This window comes from Coregonus clupeaformis, chromosome 26 (assembly GCF_020615455.1).
Source record: "Coregonus clupeaformis isolate EN_2021a chromosome 26, ASM2061545v1, whole genome shotgun sequence".
Lineage (NCBI taxonomy): Eukaryota > Metazoa > Chordata > Actinopteri > Salmoniformes > Salmonidae > Coregonus > Coregonus clupeaformis.
Window position 1 is genome coordinate 41943728 of NC_059217.1, and position 21404 is coordinate 41965131.

Sequence of the window (21404 nt, forward strand, 5' to 3'; positions counted from 1 at the left end):
GTCTTCCCCATCTGCGATTGGCTTGACAGCCACTCACTCACCACACCTCCTTGCTGGGATAGGCTGGCAGCTGTTTCCTTTCCTGTATGGCCAAGGGCAAGGCACTCTGGGATGTGGAGTCCTTAAATGCTATTTGACCTGCTACACAGCCCTTGCTGTGAACTACGAGTCCCAGCTTTCCGTCCCTCGCCACCCCCACTGCTCCAAGCCTGTTCCAACGTAAGCACTCAGGGCAGAATTATACACTACAGTATGTTACTAGCAGGATGCCAGGTATTAAAAGTACAAACCAGCCATCAAACAGGGCTGTGCTGCATACTAACAAAAGACTCTCGACCAAAACTGTCAAAGCCACATCCAAACACTGTATTCAGTGGCACTACCCCACTGTCTACGTTTTAAACACACTTCAAGACGCCTGACCTAAATTAAGACTAATTTCTATTCTGATCAATTCCAAATCAGCAGGAAAGAATGACCAACCCAGCTAAAATATATTTAACACACATTGCTCGTAACTTTTCTCTCCAAGCATGAGTTCTTAGTGAATGACAAATTCCGAAAAGTTAATGTCATTCGCTTGTCATCGTACCTTGTTCTATATAATTATTTTTGGTTCCTCCTTCCTCTTGTTCAGAACCCACCCCCGCCCCCCCATCCACCTCATCCTCTAAGTGCTTCCACCTGCCCGAAAAGTTAATGCCTCAAACACACCAAATAAAACTCATCATCCCCCAAAAGGTAAAAGCAGGAATCAGATAAGTATTTTAGCAGAAATAAAAACAGAACCATAACTACTGACTGACTGCGACCCCCCCCCCCCCCCCCCTCCCCCTCCCCCTCCTCCCCTCTCCTCTGTCTCCCTCCCTCATTCCTTTCTCCTCTCCTCCTGTGCCTGCTCCCTCCGGTCGACAGGCCCAGGGCGGACAGCGGGAGTGCTTTTTGCTCACCTGCGATGGCCGTGGTGGTGCTTGTTATGGGTCAGCCCTCCTCTCCTCCTCTCTCTCTCTCTCCCTCTCTCTCTAACTGTCGTGCTGCTCAAAGCCCCATATGCGCTAACCAAGCAGCAGCAGATCAACTCAATTCCCTTCCTGGTTTCTGGAGGGCAAAGAGGTCCCTCCCTTTCGCTCTTTCTCTCTTAAAGAAACAGCATTCCCCTAGATGTTTCTCTTGCGCTCCTCTCTGGGGAGAAAAGTAAAAGAGATATTCGTCTGTGATCAAGAATGGACATTTGTTATATTAATGACATAAAAAATGAGCACTTTACTTCATCCTCTTGCTGTTGAAAATAGATGTCGGTACAGTTGTCAACAGAGTCCATATTAATTGGGCATGATTTGATTGCAGTTCGTATTTTCTCTCTTCTACTGTATATTCTCACTCTCTCTCTCTCTGCGCGAGACGAATCGCACCCACCCATCCCATAGCCTGAGGTCAGTGTCCCACCCCAAAAACAAGCCTTGGTACATTCCAGGGCACAGGGGCTGCCAGCAACCCCCTCGAGACGCTCAGTCTCTCCCTCTACCTCTGTCCCTCCCCCTTCTCACGTTGTACTGGAATACCTGTACCTTTTCCAGGTAAGCCTACAGAACATGCCTCACCTCTTCAGTCATACTAAGCCCACTTTTACCAATGTTTCTTCGGTGGCGTGTAAGGCACCAGTCAAAATCAAATCGTTCGGCTTTATATCTCTTATAAGGACAACTCATTTTGACTAATTTCTAACATGCCTATGCACTTTTTCAATTTTCTACACTGCACACCTGGACAGTCACAGTCAGCGTGGGATGGAGATCTTCCATACTCTAAACTATCTTTAACAGACAACACACTGAGTATGAACACATCATGTATGAAGTGACAGCTTACCTTATGTAATGTGATGAAACAGCTAGCCATGACCGGTGTCTCCTTGGTCTGACTGGAATCTGTTGCACCCCACACTGTGTGGCATGGCTTGGCACTGTGAGGAGAACTAGGCTAGACATGCTCTGACAGCATGGGGGAGGCAGTAACACACACCCAGCCTAGAGGGCAGTGTCAGCACTACAGCAGGTAGCAGAGGTAGTTCACACAGACAAAACGCTGAATATACAAAATTATGCATGATCATTTTAGTTGATCAGGTTCTATGCTATACATCCCTCAAACTGAACTCTGGACCTCGAAGCGCGTGCCACTGCGTTTTTTCATTGTTCTCCTTTAATCAGGGACTGATTTAGTCCTGTGACACCAGGTGGGTGCAATTCATTTTCAGGTAGAACAGAAAACCAGCAGGCTCCGGACCTCGTAGGGTTGAATACCCCTGCTATACGGACACTTGATATAAACAATTTACAATCTATAATAACAGCGATAAATCAATAAATTAATATTTGTGACAGTTCTGCAGTTTAACATCCAATACATTGTACATCTGAACGATTTAACTATACCGTTTTCATACAAGTCTAAAATAATTAGCGAACAATCAGACTGGTTAATTTTCCCTTCTGGTTGGCAGGCCAGATGATGTCAGCCATGTTTATTACAATACAGTTTTACAGTCCAATATAAACTAGTCTTCCCCACCACGGACACCCACCAGCAACTCTGCTTTTGTCATTTGTGGCTGAGTCATGGTTTCGATTTAATTCAGGCCAAAGGCGAGACACTTTAATCAAACAATACTTAAGAGCAATACGGAATGTATCTCCTAAAGTGTTTTGGTTTTAAAATACGTATCCAAAGAATTGTTTAACTGGAAGCTATGTGTTGCAGCTCCATAACTCAAGAGTTGAAGACTCCTTAGATTTGTGTAGCATGTTATAACCTGGGTTAAGAGCATCATTTGGCACTTACCTCCCGTCTTTCCTCCTTAAGTATCAGGTAGCAACTTCGGTTTCTAAAGGAACGCTCCTGCAATAGGGCAAAGCCATTAAGTTCTCCCAATAGAAAGCACAATTTAATATTTGCTCCTTAACAACTAACCACAAAACCCTCCCACATAAAAACAAGGTTGCCATATACATTCACAAATAAGTTTTATTTTTTACATTATAACAATATCCAACACCCTTTTTTTTTTTTTTAGATAAAATGACATTTCTTCCATTTCAGTCTAAACGAGTCAAAAATGGTTTCCTTAAGACTGCAAAATAGCACTTGCGTACAGTTTATATAGCTTTATACACATACAGGCGACAATGCTTTCACTTTGTTAGCAACGAATGCAAGTCTATTGGGAATTCTGAATGTCAGCCAGAAGCAGATGATACATACGGGGTCTCTTACAGACGACAGGCTAATTAATACATTTTACCACCACCACCCCACCAGAGCCAGTCACCACGGCTTCACCAAAAGAAAGCTTGGCGTGTAGGTTACACGTACTCACGCAAAGCAGAACAGTGCGAGCAGAACCAAAAACACTTGGGGGAATAAATTGAGTACACTGGCAAAAATCTGAACATTTCAGAGCAGCTGTAGTCAAGGTGTTGGACAGATTCTGAGTTGACACAGATGAGCGTTTCAGGCAGTTGATACAGAGACAAGTAAAAAAAAAAAAAAACATGATCTTGGGAGTCTGGAAAATATATAAGATAGTAAATCATGCCATTTTGTAAAATGAACACATTTGTTAACTGCTTAATTACCATTATAATCAAATAAAAATGTCAACATTGAAAGTACTCCTCTCTCAAAAAAATACTGGTCATGAATGTACAAAACTAAGTACTTTGATAAGGCATTATATGCAAAACATTAGTAGTCATGATGAGTACCTTCTTTGGTTTGCTGTCCTCCTGTGAATACAAAGCACTCGACTCCAGTGATTTCTGTCATGGACACCTTTTCTTTGTCAAAGATGGCCCCTCTACAGCCTTCACTAATATGCAGTTGCACAAACCCTTAACAACTCTCTTGCCAATATTAATACAGAATTTATCAATACATTTTTACATTTTAGTCATTTTAGCAGACGCTCTTATCCAGAGCGACTTACAGTTAGTGAGTGCATACATTTTTCATACTGGCCCGCCGTGGGAATCGAACCCACAACCCTGGCGTTGCAAGTGCCATGCTCTACCAATTGAGCTACAGGAGGCCACAATACAAATGTGGTAAGATGATAACAATGGCAATTAATAAATTATAAACTGGCAGCCCTTTCATGCTTTGTACCTTCTCGTTAACATGATGATTGGAGAAAAAGAGCATGACTTGTGTGTAGATCTACCCTGACACTGGCATGGGAAATCTGTGGTCATACAATGAGTCAATGGGCCCTGTTGATGATAAGTGTACTTTAGAGAGAGTGCTAAAACCTTTAAGAGCAAGACGAAACAGGTGCCAAAGTGTGTGTGTGTGTGACAGTGAGACACCAGGGATCCTAATGTGGGAAGCAGCTTGGCGCTGGGCTGTTCATTCTGTGACGCGGGTGGGGGTGCTGGGTTGGTTGAGGCCCATGGTTTTACACATCCAGCCAGCAAAGTCCACCTCCTCCACCTCAGCACGCTTGATAAACGTGTGGTTCTAAACAAATAACAAACGCAAGTTAATGAATACATTAGAATTAGTTCATGGCTAATATCGAAAGGGCATGTACAGTAGGGAACATAGCCACAGTGGTCACTTTAACGCAGAATTTGGCGTTTTTCCACACAGAAGAAATGTGATAAAACGCATAAGAAACATATTGCTGCGTTTTATCAACGCAGATCTTAAATTCTTCTTATTGTAATTTCTGCTTGGCTTCAGATACATCAGACCAATCAAATCCCCACATTCACGAACAGGCATTCCATCAGCAGACAGTGCTCTGACTGATGTGAAGCTACTTTTATCCAGTACTTTTCTCTTTGTACTTTTCTCTGGTAAAATGCAAGATTAACTTAAAGCAAAACATTAGGAAATGTAGCTGGCTATATTCTTTCTATGATAAACATTAGATATGATGGCCATGGTCATCTCATGAAAATGAAGCAATTTTCTGCTGAATGTGTTGCATTTTGTGTGAAGGAAAACTGTAGTTGCACGCCCCTGATCACTTTATTGAAGAAAAAAACAAAAGTTGACTTTCAATATGAAACGCAGGTGAAAGGGTTTAAAACGCATCTTTTTTGAATGTCTGCGTTTTGAAAACGCAGATTTCTGAACGCTAATACGACCCCTGAGCCAATTTGCAAACAAAAAAAAGTGTTTATAAACCTCAATTAACTAACATAGCTAAACTGTCCAACTACATACAGTTGAAGTCAGAAGTTTACATACACTTAGGTTGGAGTCATTAAAACTCATTTTTCAACCTCTCCACAAATTTCTTGTTAACAAACTATAGTTTTGGCAAGTTGGTTAGGACATCTACTTTGTGCATGACACAAGTACTTTTTCCAACAATTGTTTACAGACAGATTATGTCACTGTATCACAATTCCAGTGGGTCAGAAGTTTACATACACTAAGTTGAATGTGCCTTTAAACAGCTTGGAAAATTGCAGACAATGATGTCATGGCTTTAGAAGCTTCTGATAGGCTAATTGACATCATTTGAGTCAATTGGAAGTGTACCTGTGAATGTATTTCAAGGCCTACCTTCAAACTCAGTGCCTCTTTGCTTGACATCATGGGAACATCAAAAGAAATCAGCCAAGACCTCAGATAACAAATTGTAGACCTCCACAAGTCTGGTTCATCCTTGGGAGCAATTTCCAAACGCCTGAAGGTACCACGTTCATCTGTATAAACAATAGTATGCAGGTATAAACACCATGGGACCACGCAGCCGTCACCGCTCAGGAAGGAGACGCGTCCTGTCTCCTAGAGATGAATGTACTTTGGTGCGAAAAATGCAAATCAATCCCAGAACAACAGCAAAGGACCTTGTGAAGATGCTGGAGGAAAGAAGTACAAAAGTATCTATATCCACAGTAAAACGAGTCCTATATCGACATAACCTGAAAGGCCGGTAAGCAAGGAAGAAGGCACTGCTCCAAAACTGCCATAAAAAAGCCAGACTACGGTTTGTAACTGCACATGGGGACAAAGATCGTACATTTTGGAGAAATGTCCTCTGGTCTGATGAAACAAAAATACATCTGTTTGGCCATAATGACCATCGATATGTTTGGAGGAAAAAGTGGGATTCTTGCAAGCCGAAGAACACCATCCCAACCATGAAGCACGGGGGTGGCAGCATCATGCTGTGGGGGTGCTTTGCTGCAGAAGGGACTGGTGCACTTCACAAAATAGATGGCATAATGAGGAAGGAAAATAATGTGGCTATATTGAAGCAACATCTCAAGACATCAGTCAGGAAGTTAAAGCTTGGTCGCAAATGGGTCTTCCAAATGGACAATGACCCCAAGCATATTTCCAAAGTTGTGACAAAATGGCTTAAGGACAACAAAGTCAAGGTATTGGAGTGGTCATCACAAAGCCCTGACCTCAATCCTATAGAAAATTTGTGGGCAGAACTGAAAAAGCATGTGCGAGCAAGGAGGCCTACAAACCTGACTCAGTTACACCAGCTCTGTCAGGAGGAATGGGCCAAAATTCACCCAAATTATTATGGGAAGCTTGTGGAAGGCTACCCAAAACGTTTGACCCAAGTTAAACAATTGAATGTAAACTTCTGACCCACTGGGAATGTGATGAAATAAATAAAAGCTGAAATAAATCATTCTCTCTACTATTATTCTGACATTTCACATTCTTAAAATAAAGTGGTGATCCTAACTGACCTAAGACAGGGAATTTTTACTAGGATTAAATGTCAGGAATTGTGAAAAACTGAGTTGAAATGTATTTGGCTAAGGTGTATGTAAACTTCCGACTTCAACTGTAGATGCACTTCAAGTAACAGTCAATGGAGATAACAGTTGCTAGCTACTCACCATCAGCATCTTCAGGTCAGCTCTCTCCGCTGGATTCTTGATCAGACTATTAACACAAACAGTTGATAATCTCCATGACTCCCAAGAAATCATTAGAAAACCCCGCATAGAGAAATAAAAGGAAAGCTTTCTCCACTATGAAATATGTTTGTCTCTAATCCCTCCAGAAGTTCTTGGAGTAGGTTAGCAGCACAGGAAATCACAATAAGCACCTTCTCATTTTGCTGACTTGACCGAATATAAAGTAATTTCTCTAGAGATGAGAAAATGACCTTTGAATCTAAGTTTGTGTCACATTGCTCTAGGCTCTGCCTAGTGGATGCAAGTCACAAGATGTGTGGAGAGCCCACCCACAGCCACCAAACAGTCAGAGTAAACCAACTGGGGATTCTGTCTGAATGCTGACAATAAAAGGTGCTGAGGTAATGGGCAGTATTCTTATATGATGAATGCTTGGGCTCACCATTTTGTCACAAACTCCTGGAAATCGTTGGTGAAGACACCGAGTGGAAGCCTGGGAGGAGGCTGGGAATGAGGAGAAGGTATGCAAGAGAACAAAACTCATTTAAAATGACCAGAGCACACGGACAAGGAGAACGTGTAATAAGGAGAATAATATGTGGAGTCAGCAGTTCATCTGACCTCATTGACAATGTAGTCCAGCAGCTCAAATATAGCCATGGCAGGTCGACTGTCCAGCCCATGTCCTGAGGAAGAGGAGAATATGGAGAGAAATGTAGAAATCGTAAATAAAATAAAACATTCAAAAATATATATATTTTGTTTTGCTTCCAGGATACCTTTTATTGAAAAGCAAAAATAAATCTGTTTGAAAAGCACTTATATTATTACTGTGTCGTAATATTGCGTGAGAAGAAAGGGCTTCAGGTGTGTTCTAACCGCTGACTGGTCGTCCTCCTGGTGGTCTGGGGAGGCGGTTGGAGGGGGCGTGTGGTTCCCCCTCGGCTCCGTCCTGTACAGGCCGGCCAAAGATAGCTTCCAGCTCCTTGGCGTCAGGCGGGGGGATGGGGTAGCGGCCGATGGCCAGCTCCACCAGGGACAGGCCCATGCTCCACACGTCCGACTGCACAGAGTAGTGTGTGCCCTGCAGTCTCTCCGGCTGTTGAGGAAAACACACGTACGTCACACCCAGAGTGGGCCAAATGGGCAGGCAGGGCGGGCGGCTCTGTGCATCACTCCCTCCAGGTGTCTGAGGGAAGGGGACAGGGCTGGCAGCGGCTGCCTCCGTGCCACACAGCCCTCTACTGGGTACGGCCTCGGCTCTTGGCAGGGCGGCCTGGGCAGGGGAGGGAGAGCTGACTCACCGACATGTAGGAGCGCGTTCCCACGAAGGAGTTGGCCATGGAGTCGATGAGCTGGCCACTCACGCCAAAGTCACACAGCTTGATCTCCCCGCGTGAGTTCACCAGGATGTTGGAGGGCTTGACGTCTGTGTGGCAGAGCAGGGAGGACAGTTGAGGTGTCAGAGCGAGAGGGCCGGGGGCCCAGACCCAGCAGCCCTAGCTGCGCCTTCCCCATGTCTCCCTGTCCCTGTCCCTGTCCCATGCCAGACACCTCACCACTGACACATTTCACAAAGCCACTGATTCTGCTAGCTAGCACTGACCGCAACATTTACAGTTGAGACCATACAAACAAGCCAAATCCTCCTCAATCCCTCTAGTCTGGAAAAATTCTCAATAATGGGGTGTAGTAGACCTGCTATCCATCCTCTGTGGTGACCCCTCCCACTTCAGAGCAGACAGAGGGGCAAGTATGAGAGGTGGCGTGACAGAGAGAGGGGGCTGCAGGGCGTGGCTGCCATGTAATCACACTGGAGAGCCTGTAATTACTGACTGGGCTCCTAGACAGCTCTGCTCTGCTTCAGCCCTGCTGCCTAACAACCCCACAGCCCAAAACACTAACATACACCATGGCCCTCAGCTCCGCCTTCAACTACACCCCAACACACCAGAGCCCACCCCATCGGCTCCATATACATCAGGGCCCTCAACTAAAATAAAATAAACACTCCGCTCAAAACACTTCACCACCGCCCTCAGCTCCAGAACAACACTAGACAGCAAAACCTTAAAGACAACAGGTTTTTTTTAATTTATTTTTTACAGTACATCCCCTCATCTCCAGATACACCCAAAGACACTATAGACCTCACACTAATTCAATACATCCAAATAAAACACTACCCAGGGTCTCAAATCATATTGTTAATATGCACAAAAACACATACATTCTATATGGAGAGATGTCTCTTACCTCTGTGCATGATCTGGTGCTTCTCCCGCAGATAGGCAAGTCCTCTGAGTACCTTTAAAAGTGAGATGCAAACATTTTATTTAACACAACACATCGTCATCCACACTTCCTGGTCCTGAAATCATACACAAAGACCAGCTCTGAGATGTTTCACCCTGCCTGGGTCCATAGTTACATCCATTCAAAAACACACACAGTGTGAACAGTGAGGTCTTGCATGTCGAGCTTCCTGTGACTCCTGATTATCACAATGACAGGAGAAAAAGCAGTCTATTGAGAAACAATAAGAAACTCCTTCCAAAAGGCCCAGTGCAGTCCAAATTCTGTTTTTCCTATCATATTCTACAACAACTGGTGAAACTAACACTGTAAAAGTGAGAGAAAAAAATGTATGAGTGTTATTTCCTGATAGTTGCTTGCTGAAAATACAATTTACACAGGAACTTCTAATAAGCAGGGTTTGCATGGGTGGAGTTTTGGCTTGCCTGGCGGTATTAATTAATAGACCACAAAGTGAGTTCCAAACCTCTCTGCCAATAGCAGATAGTTTTCAGGTTATATGTCCCTCCTATTAGGCCCCTCATTCAGGCCACTCCCAGACATTCCTAGCAAAATGTTTGTTTGATAAATAATTTTTCGCAAAAAAACTTTTTTTTTTTTTTTTACAATTTTAATGAAAAAATATTACAGTAATGTACTAATTGTTCCCCAGAAATTATTTTATAATGACATGAAAACAGCTGCATTGGGCCTTTAACCACAAGGGAAGGGAGCAGAGTGCAGTTGATCACAGGTGTGACATACTGTGAAGTTGTTGTGTTTAGAGCAGGGAGTTGTTGTGGCCCGCAGATCAATTCCCCTCAAAATGTGGTTGTGCATCAGTAGTTTTTATCTTGTTATGTCAGTCACTCAATTAACCTTTGTCAGCTAAAACTTTTTAGATTGGTAATTTGTCTTATGGCCAGCTATCTAAACTTGTTTAAATTGCTTTTGTTAGTCACTCAGGTCAGCATTTAAAAAACTGCAAACATTTCTCTCCACCCTATGGCAATATGCGTAGAATTGCAGAAAATTTGCTATAAAACTAGACATCTACAAAATAAAACAAGTACCATTAAATGAAGCACAAATAATACATTAAAATCTTCATTGTTGTGTAATACTCACTGCTATGCTGACTTTGCCCAAGATCTCCTCAGGGATTCTCCTGGCTTCCTTCAGTACCTGATCCAGAGAGCCTCCATCCTGTACCCAACAGGCCACGGCTTAATGTCTGACACACACAGCTACTGTACATGGTCAGCATTTTGTATTGTTTTGTCATACTGTAATACACAATAACTCCAGGTGCATGACAAGATTAAGGTATATCGTAACAACTATTGCAACATCTCAACTTGTTAAAACAAAGTTACAACTGGTTTGCTAGTGTTATCCCACAGGTCCTATAATAAGCACCATTGCAGTCTTAAAACCACACACAAATTTTCACACATCTGCCTTTTTGCCATGGACCCCCATTGTCTTCCAACACGTTGCATCATTCCAGGACAGTTAGTTCAATGACTGAGGTAAATCAGACCCTCCCCCTCAACTCAAACCTTGGTCTCTCTCACTCTTACCATGTGCTCCATACAGATACTGATCTCGCCATCGCTGTAGAAGGCCCCGTAGAAACCCACGATGTAGGGAGAGTTACACTCATGGAGCACCTGCAGCTCTCTGATGATCTGGTTCCTGATGGCAGGCTTAATCTCCAGGTGGATGAGCTGTGGAGGAGAAGAGATCAGATCAACATCAGAATAATCTATTTTTAACCTTAAGTCAGTTAAGAACAAATTATTATTTACAATGAAGGCCTACCAAAAGGCCTCCTGCAGGGACAGGGGCTGGGATTAAAAATAAAAATATAGGACAAAACGCACATCACGACAAGAGAGACACCACAACACTACATAAAGAGAGACCTAAGACAACATAGCATGGCAGCAACACATGACAACACAGCATGGTAGCAACCCCACATGACAACAACATGGTAGCAACAACATGGTAGCAGCACAAAACATGGTACAAACATTATTGGGCACAGACAACAGCACAAAGGCAAGAAGGTAGAGACAACAATACATCATGCGAAGCAGCCACAACTGTCAGTAAGAGCGTCCATGATTGAGTCTTTGAATGAAGAGATGTCCAGTTTGAGTGTTTTTTGCAGCTCGTTCCAGTCGCTAGCTGCAGCGAACTGAAAAGAGGAGCGACCCAGGGATGTGTGCTTTGGGGACCTTTAACAGAATGTGACTGGCAGAACGGGTGTTGTATGTGGAGGATGAGAGCTGCAGTAGGTATCTCAGATAGGGGGGAGTGAGGCCTAAGAGGGTCTACTGCTCATCTAGAATAACTTATCAGTTTCAGAGTCATAAACCGACTTAGACTTGTGTGTAGACCTGGTTTCTTTCAACAGTCTCAGTAGTGTAGCATAGATCTAAAACTCTGGGTTTGGAGAAAAATGTCAAAAGTAGATACAAGGTTAGACTCACCTTCCGGGCCATGACCAGTCTGGAGGGTTTGTGGCGGACCTTGTTGACCACTCCACCGTTGCCAGCGCCCAGCTCACATATGGGGTGGAAATCATCATCCTTCAGCTCGCCCACTTGGGCTTTCTGGGTGAGGAAAGCCTCCAGACGTTTCCTCTGCTGTTCGTCCAAATCTAGCTCTCCTAGCTTCTTCTGTAACGCCTCCAGATTGGCTCTAAGAAGGAGATATACATGGCACAGTAGAATATTAAACAACCATATTCTTTCCTGGGAACACATCTTTGCACATTTTTGTTCTAGCCCAGCAGTAACCGGAAGCAACTAATCACTGAGCCCGTGATTGGTTTGAATCAGGTGTGTTAAGCTAGTGTTACTTAGGTTAGTTTTGGCCTGGAACTAAATTGTCCATCTACAGTCCCCGGAGCCAGCATTTCCCTAATATCAGTACAGTAGACATGCCCTCAGCCATCCCATGAGTACTCACTCAGACGCAGCATCGATGTTCGTGGAGATGGACTGCCCCTCTCCAATGGGCGTGATATTTAGGGGAACGGGTCTTCTCTTCGGAGCCATTTCGAAATATTTGACAGTGCCCTGGACGACTTTCCGAAGCAAATCAATACAATTAACTGATATTTCAACGTTGTTCTAAAAGAGCAACAGGGGTAAATGTTGCTGGCGGTCTGTGACTTAGCTGGTTAACGTTACTTTGCGAGCATGGCAGATAAGTGTTTAAAGACAATCCCAGATGCACGTCACCATCAGGTCAGGTGCATTTGGCTATTTAGATAGCTAATTTAGCTAGTTAACGAGTACAGAATATTTCACAAACTATCTGTATTTCTTACACAACACATTAACGTTACTGTTCCTTTCGCTTCTTGGCTAGCTAGCAAGCTAGCTGCTAGGCGATAACTAGATTCTAGAACCGGCTCCCCTACGAAAATCGTGTGGTGCGTTCTTCAAATCGGAGCGGCCCTCGCCACTCAGGTCTCACGGAAAGGACAGCGGCGGTGGTTGACAGGACTGGTCACTGACCGAGGATGGTTGGCCTTCGAAGGTTTGGGGGGTGCAGCGGTGGACCTTCCCTTGTATGCAGCCGGGGTGTGAAGTTTGGTTGCGGAGAAGGGCTTCCGCAGAGTGAAAAGGAAGCGAGACACCCCACTCTATTTTTTTTCTTCTGGTTTAATGGACCCAGCTGCTATTGTATTGGTGTCTATGTGAGACACACTCAGTTAAGTAGACCGGAACTGACTTATTTTTTTCCAATGGTAAACGGCCTAAGTGAGCTATTGTTGCTTCGGGGTTTCTGTACAGGAAACAGAAACATGGTCGTTGCCACAGTTATAAACCCCGCCTATTTCTAAAATGTATCTATTTAAATTTTGATTGTAAACCTAACCGTAACCACACTTATGCTTAATCCTAACCTTACATTAACACATTTTTGCGATAGCGCGACCAGAAAGTCTAAATGTACTATCTAGTGGAGACCAAGCAACATGGGGTCTTCCAAAAATCGCGAGACTGAGCAATCATGAGCATAGCAATTGAACTATCGCGGTATTTTAGGACAGGTCTGTTTCATGAATAGCGACCTCCAATGGAAGGTTGTAGAAATTACAATCAAGCCGTTTTCTACAACTTCCTACTCAACTACTTCAGTTCAGACTACAAACTTACTTCACTTTTCAAAAGGTTTGATTAGATGTGTGTTTCATTTGAATATTTAACCTATAAAAGTCTTAGCCTGGAGAAGGATTCTACTAAGCTAACATATGGCATTGTTTTAAGATAGTCACACCACCATTATTACATTTACATTTACGTCATTTAGCAGACGCTCTTATCCAGAGCGACTTAGTTAGTGCATACATTATTCTTTTTTATTTTCATACTGGCCCCCCGTGGGAATCGAACCCACAACCCTGGCGTTGCAAACGCCATGCTCTACCAACTGAGCTACCTCCCTGCCGGCCATTCCCTCCCCTACCCTGGACGACGCTGGGCCAATTGTGCGCCGCCCCATTGGTCTCCCGGTTGCGGCCGGCTACAGCAGAGCCTGGATTCGAACCAGGATCTCTAGTGGCACAGCTAGCACTGCGATGCAGTGCCTTAGACCACTGCGCCACTCGGGAGACTTGAAACCCTTATTATTATCCCAGAAACCCTAGATCCACTCCAATTTGCATACTGCCCCAACAGATCCACAGATGATGCAATCTCTATTGCACTCCACACTGCCCTTTCCCACCTGGACAAGAGGAACACCTACGCGAGAATGCTATTCATTGACAACAGCTCAGCATTCAACACCATAGTGCCCTCAAAGCTAATCACCAAGCTAAGGACCCTGTGACTAAATTCCTCTCTCTGAAACTGGATCCTGGACTTTGTCCCGTCCTGTACTCCCTGTTCACCCATGACTGCATGGCCAGGCACGACTCCAACACCATCATGAAGTTTGCCGACGACACAACAGTGGTAGGCCTGATCACTGACAACGATGAGACAGCCTTTAGGGAGGAAGTCAGAGACCTGGCCGTGTGGTGCCAGGATAACAACCTCTCCCTCAACGTGATCAAGACAAAGGAGATGATTGTGGACTACAGGGAAAAAAAAGAGGACTGGGCACGCCCCCATTCTCATCGACAGGGCTGTAGTGTAACAGGTTGAGAACTTCAAGTTCCTTGGTGTCCACATCACCAACAAACTATCATGGTCCAAACTATCATGGTCCAAATCATGGCATCTTTTCACTCCCTCCTCTCTACATTTTCTTCATCTGTTTCTGCTGCTAAGGCCACTTTCTACCACTCTAAATTCCAAGCATCTGCCTCTAACCCTAGGAAGCTCTTTGCCACATTCTCCTCCCTGCTGAATTCTCCTCCCCCTCCCCCCCTTCCATCCAGGATATCTATATAGCCACTAGTCATAGACTGTTCTCTCTGCTACTGCACGGCAAGCGGTACCGGAGCGCCAAGTCTAGGTCCAAAAGGCTCAACAGCTTCTACCCCCAAGCCATAAGACTCCTGAACAGCTAATCATGGCTACCGGACTATTTGCATTGTCCTCCCCACCCCACCCCCTTTTACACTACTGCTCCTCTCTGTTTATTATCTATGCATAGTCACTTTAACTCTACCCACATGTACATATTACCTCAATTACCTCGACTAACCTGTGCCCCCACACATTGACTCTGTACCGGTACCCCCTGTATATAGCCTCCCTACTTTTTACTGCTGCTCTTTAATTATTTGGTCTACACCTGTCGTATTCGGCGCATGTGGCAAATCAAATTTGATACCATGGATCATTTAGCTATTTGATTTTGAATTTTAGGACCCCTGTAGGTATAAAAACAAACTCAGCAAAAAAAAGTCCCTTTTTCAGGACCCTATCATTCAAAGATCATTTGTAAAATCCAAATAACTTCACAGATCTTCATTGTAATGGGTTTAAACACTGTTTCCCATGCTTGTTCAATTAACCATAAACAATTAATGAACATGCACCTGTGGAACGGTCGTTAAGACACTAACAGCTTACAGACGGTAGGCAATTAAGATCACAGTTATGAAAACTTAGGACACTAAAGCGGCCTTTCTACTTACTCTGAAAAACACCAAAAGAAAGATGCCCAGGGTCCCTGCTCATCTGCGTGAACGTGCCGTAGGCATGCTGCAAGGAAGCATGAGGATTGCAGATGTGGCCAGGGCAATAAATTGCAATGTCCGTACTGTGAGACGCCTAAGACAGCGCTACAGGGAGACAGGACGGACAGCTGATCGTCCTCGTAGTGGCAGACCACGTGTAACAACACCTGCACAGGATCGGTACATCCGAACATCACACCTGCGGGACAGGTACAGGATGGCAACAACAACTGCCCGAGTTACACCAGGAACGCACAATCCCTCCATTAGTGCTCAGACTGTCCGCAATAGGCTGAGAGAGGCTGGACTGAGGGCTTGTAGGCCTGTTGTAAGGCAGGTCCTCACCAGACATCACCGGCAACAACGTCGCCTATGAGCACAAACCCACCGTCGCTGGACCAGACAGGACTGGCAAAAAGTGCTCTTCACTGATGAGTCGCGGTTTTGTCTCACCAGGGGTGATGGTTGGATTCGCGTTTATCGTCGAAGGAATGAGCGTTACATCGAGGCCTGTACTCTGGAGCAGGATTGATTTGGAGGTGGAGGGTCCGTCATGGTCTGGGGCGGTGTGTCACAGCATCGGACTGAGCTTGTTGTCATTGCAGGCAATCTCAAAACTGTGCGTTACAGGGAAGACATCCTCCTCCCTTATGTGGTATCCTTCCTGCAGGCTCATCCTGACATGACCCTCCAGCATGACAATGCCACCAGCCATACTGCTCGTTCTGTGCGTGATTTCCTGCAAGAGAGGAATGTCAGTGTTCTGCCATGGCCAGTGAAGAGCCCGGATCTCAATCCCATTGAGCACATTTGGGACCTGTTGGATCGGAGGGTGAGGGCTAGGGCCATTCTCCCCAGAAATGTCCGGGAACTTGCAAGTGCCTTGGTGGAAGAGTGGGGTAACATCTCACAGCAAGAACTGGCAAATCTGGTGCAGTCCATGAGGAGGAGATGCACTGCAGTACTTAATGCAGCTGGTGGCCACACCAGATACTGACTGTTACTTTTGACCCCCCCCCCCCTCTTTGTTCAGGGACACATTATTCAATTTCTGTTAGTCACATGTCTGTGGAACTTGTTCAGTTTATGTCTCAGTTGTTGAATCCTGTTATGTTCATACAAATATTTACACATGTTAAGTTTGCTGAAATAAACGCAGTTGACAGTGAGAGGACGTTTCGTTTTTTGCTGAGTTTATATACAATTTGTTTTGATAAAATATTTTAATTTGACTACTATAGCCCATAGAAGCGCACTGAAAAACACATTCATAAAATGGCAAAATATGCAGTAAAAAATAAATAAAAATCAGAGAATAAGGTTTTGAAGTGTCTTTCCTATATCTAGGAGATATAAGAAAGCTAAGGAAATATTGTTTAATGGACACAAAACGACCTCCATACTTCCATAATAAAAAATGGTACCGGTTACCTTCACACGAGTCCTGTGACACTTGTGGGGGGTCTTAAAGCAAAACAGAGAACATTGTGTTTGTGAGAAACTTCCCTTTCCATAGTGGGGTAATATTAGTTTGTAGCCCGAATGGTTCGGATGCTACAGACGTTTTCATGAGAAGACTGATTTTCTGGATGTCTCATGGTCTGACAAACACCGCTGTAGCTCGGCCACCTTCCACCGCAGACGCGGAAGGCCGACATAGCCGGATGTGGTGGATTGAGATGCAGCCCATGCAAAAAAAACATATCTCTTGCTTAAACTGACAGATTTTGATGGGGATGTTTTTATTATGTTACTTAGATGGGTGCATCAATAGACTCTTAAGGATTACATTTAGGAGGGAAATCTTCAGTTAGCGTTCAACACCATAGTGCCCTCCAAGCTCATCACTAAGCTATGGACCCTGGGACTGAACACCTCCCTCTGCAACTGGATCCTGGACTTTCTGACGGGACACCCCCAAGTGGTGAGAGTAGGCAACAACACATCCGCCACACTGACCCTCAACACAGGGGCCCCTCAGGGGTGCATGCTTAATCCCCTCCTGTACTCCCTGTTCACCCACGACTTCGTGGCCGGGCACGACTCCAGCACCATCATTACGTTTGCAGATGAAACAAGGGTGGTAGGCCTGATTACAGACAATAAGAAAGCCTATAGGGAGGTCAGAAACCTGTCAGTCTACTGCCAGAACAACAACCTCTTCCGCAATGTCAGCAAGACAAAGGAGCTGATCGTGGACTACAGGAAACGGAGGGCCGTGCATGCCCCCATTCACATATACAAGGCTGAAGTGGAGCGAATTGAGCGCTTCAAGTTCCTCAGTGTCCATATCACTAAGGATCTATCATGGTCCAAACACACCAACACAGTCGTGAGGGCAAGACAACGCCTCTCACCCACAGGAGGCTGAAAAGATTTGGCATGGGCCCTCATATCCTCAAAAGTTTATACAACTGCACCATTGATAGCCTCTTGACTGGCTGCATCACCACTTGGTATGGGAACTGCTTGGCATCCGACCGCAAAGAGCTATAGCGGGTAGTGCGTACGGCCCATTACATCACAGGGTCAGAGCTACCTGCCATCCAGGACCTCTATACCAGGCCGTGTCAGAGGAAGGCCCTAAACATGGTCAACGATTCTCTCTGCTACTGCACGACAAGCGGTAACGACACACAAGTCTGGAACCAACAGGACCCTGAACAGCTTCTACCCCCAAACCATAAGACTGCTAAATAATAAACAAAATAGCTACTATCTGCATTGACCCTTTTTGCACTGACTTTGATTCATCACGTACGCTGCTGCTACCGTTTACCATCTGTCACTTTATTCCTAGTTATATGTACATATCTACCTCAATTACCTCATATCTCTGCACATTGACTCGGTACCCCTTGTACTGTATATAGCCAAGTTATCGTTACTCATTGTGTATCTATTATTACTTTTATTATTACGTGTTTTACTATTCTATTATCTCTCTATTGTCTTTCTCTCTGCATTGTTGGGAAGGGCCCGTAAGTAAGCATTTCACTGTTAGTCCACACCGGTTGTTTACGAAGCATGTGACAAATACAATTTGATTACCTATGGGAAACTAGCAAAAGTAATTTGATCATGATTAAATGTTTTGAATAACTTTTTCCAGAAGGAACTTCAGTTAGATACTTTTAAAGCTAAATTACTTAGCAGACAATTAGATAAAACATTTTTTAAAATTAGTTCCACACGTCAATAACAGGTGTTCGATTACGATTATTTAGAATTTTACAGTTCTTTTTGAACAGGAGACAAATGTGTCAGAGGCCACAGCATCAGGTACAGGACATCACACCCATCTACACCTCAACCACCTCTCTTACCCCTAAAGTGGCATCAGTTCCAACACTGGTATTTGTGATTTTTTGGAACAACTGGAAGCAATTCAAAGCTTAATAAAATATTATTTTAATTGTATTGTCTTTTAATATTAAACATATAAAAAGACAAACAAAACATTTACATAATGGATTGCAAGCCAATGCCCATGGTACCTTAAGCATTATTTTAATAAAAAGGGTTGTCACTATCAAGACCTGACGCTCCATTTGCCTAAAACCCACTCCGCCCCCTAACCCAGGTTTCACTGGCTCAGTTCCTTAGAAACAACATGTACTTCACCTCTCTCGCCCACGATATGAAAAAGCTTGAGGAAATCTGTTATCGGCGTAGTGATGTTCTTCTACACTTTTGCACTTGTAAAATCACAAATGTGATTTAAATCTGTAAAGTAATTTCTGTTAGATAGTTGAAGATGGATTTCTGCAAGATGTATTAACATTTGCGTAAATGCATTAAATCGTACAACGACGGTCCTATTCAGGGACACGGCTACGTTTTTTTTTTTTTTTACTGAGAAAGTGCCATCAATCATTGCGAGTTTCCCATGTTTACAGGACTCACCAATCGGTATAACAATCTGCAAGCTATATGGAAATGTCATGAGTACTGCAGAAAATTGGAAGACCAGGTGAACATAAAGACCAGAGCCCATACATTTCCTCAGTCGTTACCATCTCCTGATTATTAGATTAGGTATACTACTACACCTTGGACACAATGTCTACGCAAGTCTGAATTCAGGATGATCACAGAATGTCAATATGCTAGTCAAATGCATGCATTACCAATACCATTTGAGACATTTTAGGAATTCAGAACACACAGTTCTATAAAAACAGACAAATGCCATCTCTACAGTACATATTTAAAACAGGGACTATCCTGGGGTGAGGAATCTAATGACCAGGAAAGTAAATAAAAGTGAGAGGATATTTAAACTCATATCAACCCTGTAGCCCAATTCTCTCAACAACTGTTGATACCCAAAAGACTAACTGTTTATTACAATTTTAACCGTGCCTGTGGAAAAAGCTCCTCTGAAGCAGCTATTACTGATGTAGAGAGGACATTTATCTAGGATCTACAGTGGGGGAAAAAAGTATTTAGTCAGCCACCAATTGTGCAAGTTCTCCCACTTAAAAAGATGAGAGGCCTGTAATTTTAATCATAGGTACACGTCAACTATGACAGACAAATTGAGAATTTTTTTCTCCAGAAAATCACATTGTAGGATTTTTAATGAATTTATTTGCAAATTATGGTGGAAAATAAGTATTTGGTCAATAACAAAAGTTTCTCAATACTTTGTTATATACCCTTTGTTGGCAATGACACAGGTCAAACGTTTTCTGTAAGTCTTCACAAGGTTTTCACACACTGTTGCTGGTATTTTGGCCCATTCCTCCATGCAGATCTCCTCTAGAGCAGTGATGTTTTGGGGCTGTCGCTGGGCAACACAGACTTTCAATTCCCTCCAAAGATTTTCTATGGGGTTGAGATCTGGAGACTGGCTAGGCCACTCCAGGACCTTGAAATGCTTCTTACGAAGCCACTCCTTCGTTGCCCGGGCGGTGTGTTTGGGATCATTGTCATGCTGAAAGACCCAGCCACGTTTCATCTTCAATGCCCTTGCTGATGGAAGGAGGTTTTCACTCAAAATCTCACGATACATGGCCCCATTCATTCTTTCCTTTACACGGATCAGTCGTCCTGGTCCCTTTGCAGAAAAACAGCCCCAAAGCATGATGTTTCCACCCCCATGCTTCACAGTAGGTATGGTGTTCTTTGGATGCAACTCAGCATTCTTTGTCCTCCAAACACGACGAGTTGAGTTTTTACCAAAAAGTTCTATTTTGGTTTCATCTGACCATATGACATTCTCCCAATCCTCTTCTGGATCATCCAAATGCACTCTAGCAAACTTCAGACGGGCCTGGACATGTACTGGCTTAAGCAGGGGGGACACGTCTGGCACTGCAGGATTTGAGTCCCTGGCGGCGTAGTGTGTTACTGATGGTAGGCTTTGTTACTTTGGTCCCAGCTCTCTGCAGGTCATTCACTAGGTCCCCCCGTGTGGTTCTAGGATTTTTGCTCACCGTTCTTGTGATCATTTTGACCCCACGGGGTGAGATCTTGCGTGGAGCCCCAGATCGAGGGAGATTATCAGTGGTCTTGTATGTCTTCCATTTCCTAATAATTGCTCCCACACTTGATTTCTTCAAACCAAGCTGCTTACCTATTGCAGATTCAGTCTTCCCAGCCTGGTGCAGGTCTACAATTTTGTTTCTGGTGTCCTTTGACAGCTCTTTGGTCTTGGCCATAGTGGAGTTTGGAGTGTGACTGTTTGAGGTTGTGGACAGGTGTCTTTTATACTGATAACAAGTTCAAACAGTTGCCATTAATATAGGTAACACGTGGAGGACAGAGGAGCCTCTTAAAGAAGAAGTTACAGGTCTGTGAGAGCCAGAAATCTTGCTTGTTTGTAGGTGACCAAATACTTATTTTCCACCATAATTTGCAAATAAATTCATAAAAAATCCTACAATGTGATTTTCTGGATTTTTTTCTTCTCAATTTGTCTGTCATAGTTTACGTGTACCTATGATGAAAATTACAGGCCTCTCTCATCTTTTTAAGTGGGAGAACATGCACAATTGGTGGCTGACTAAATACTTTTTTCCCCCACTGTATGTGATAATAAATGCTGATTT

General features: G+C 43.9%; 1 protein-coding gene across 1 annotated transcript; it reads right to left on the reverse strand.

The window, feature by feature from the left end:
• Nucleotides 1-4014: 4014 nt before the first annotated feature.
• On the reverse strand, nucleotides 4015-13542 carry map2k2a (mitogen-activated protein kinase kinase 2a). The gene is made up of 11 exons (XM_041849179.2): nucleotides 12174-13542; nucleotides 11693-11903; nucleotides 10775-10921; nucleotides 10320-10397; nucleotides 9153-9204; nucleotides 8201-8325; nucleotides 7776-7995; nucleotides 7518-7582; nucleotides 7339-7400; nucleotides 6876-6921; nucleotides 4015-4515 (listed from the first exon to the last, which is right to left on the reverse strand). The coding sequence occupies exons 1-11, from the start codon at nucleotides 12260-12262 to the stop codon at nucleotides 4405-4407; spliced, it is 1206 nt and encodes a 401-aa protein (XP_041705113.1). The 5' UTR covers nucleotides 12263-13542; the 3' UTR covers nucleotides 4015-4404.
• Nucleotides 13543-21404: the final 7862 nt, after the last annotated feature.

Bases quoted from the DNA above. Each gene is read 5' to 3' on its own strand.
- map2k2a (XM_041849179.2), bottom strand. From the start codon at position 12,262: ATGGCTCCGAAGAGAAGACCCGTTCCCCTAAATATCACGCCCATTGGA. The intron at 9,205-10,319 runs GTGAGTATTACA...TCACTTTTAAAG, and splicing joins TGGGCAAAGTCAGCATAGCA to GTACTCAGAGGACTTGCCTA. The intron at 8,326-9,152 runs GTAAGAGACATC...TCTGCCACACAG, and splicing joins GCACCAGATCATGCACAGAG to ACGTCAAGCCCTCCAACATC.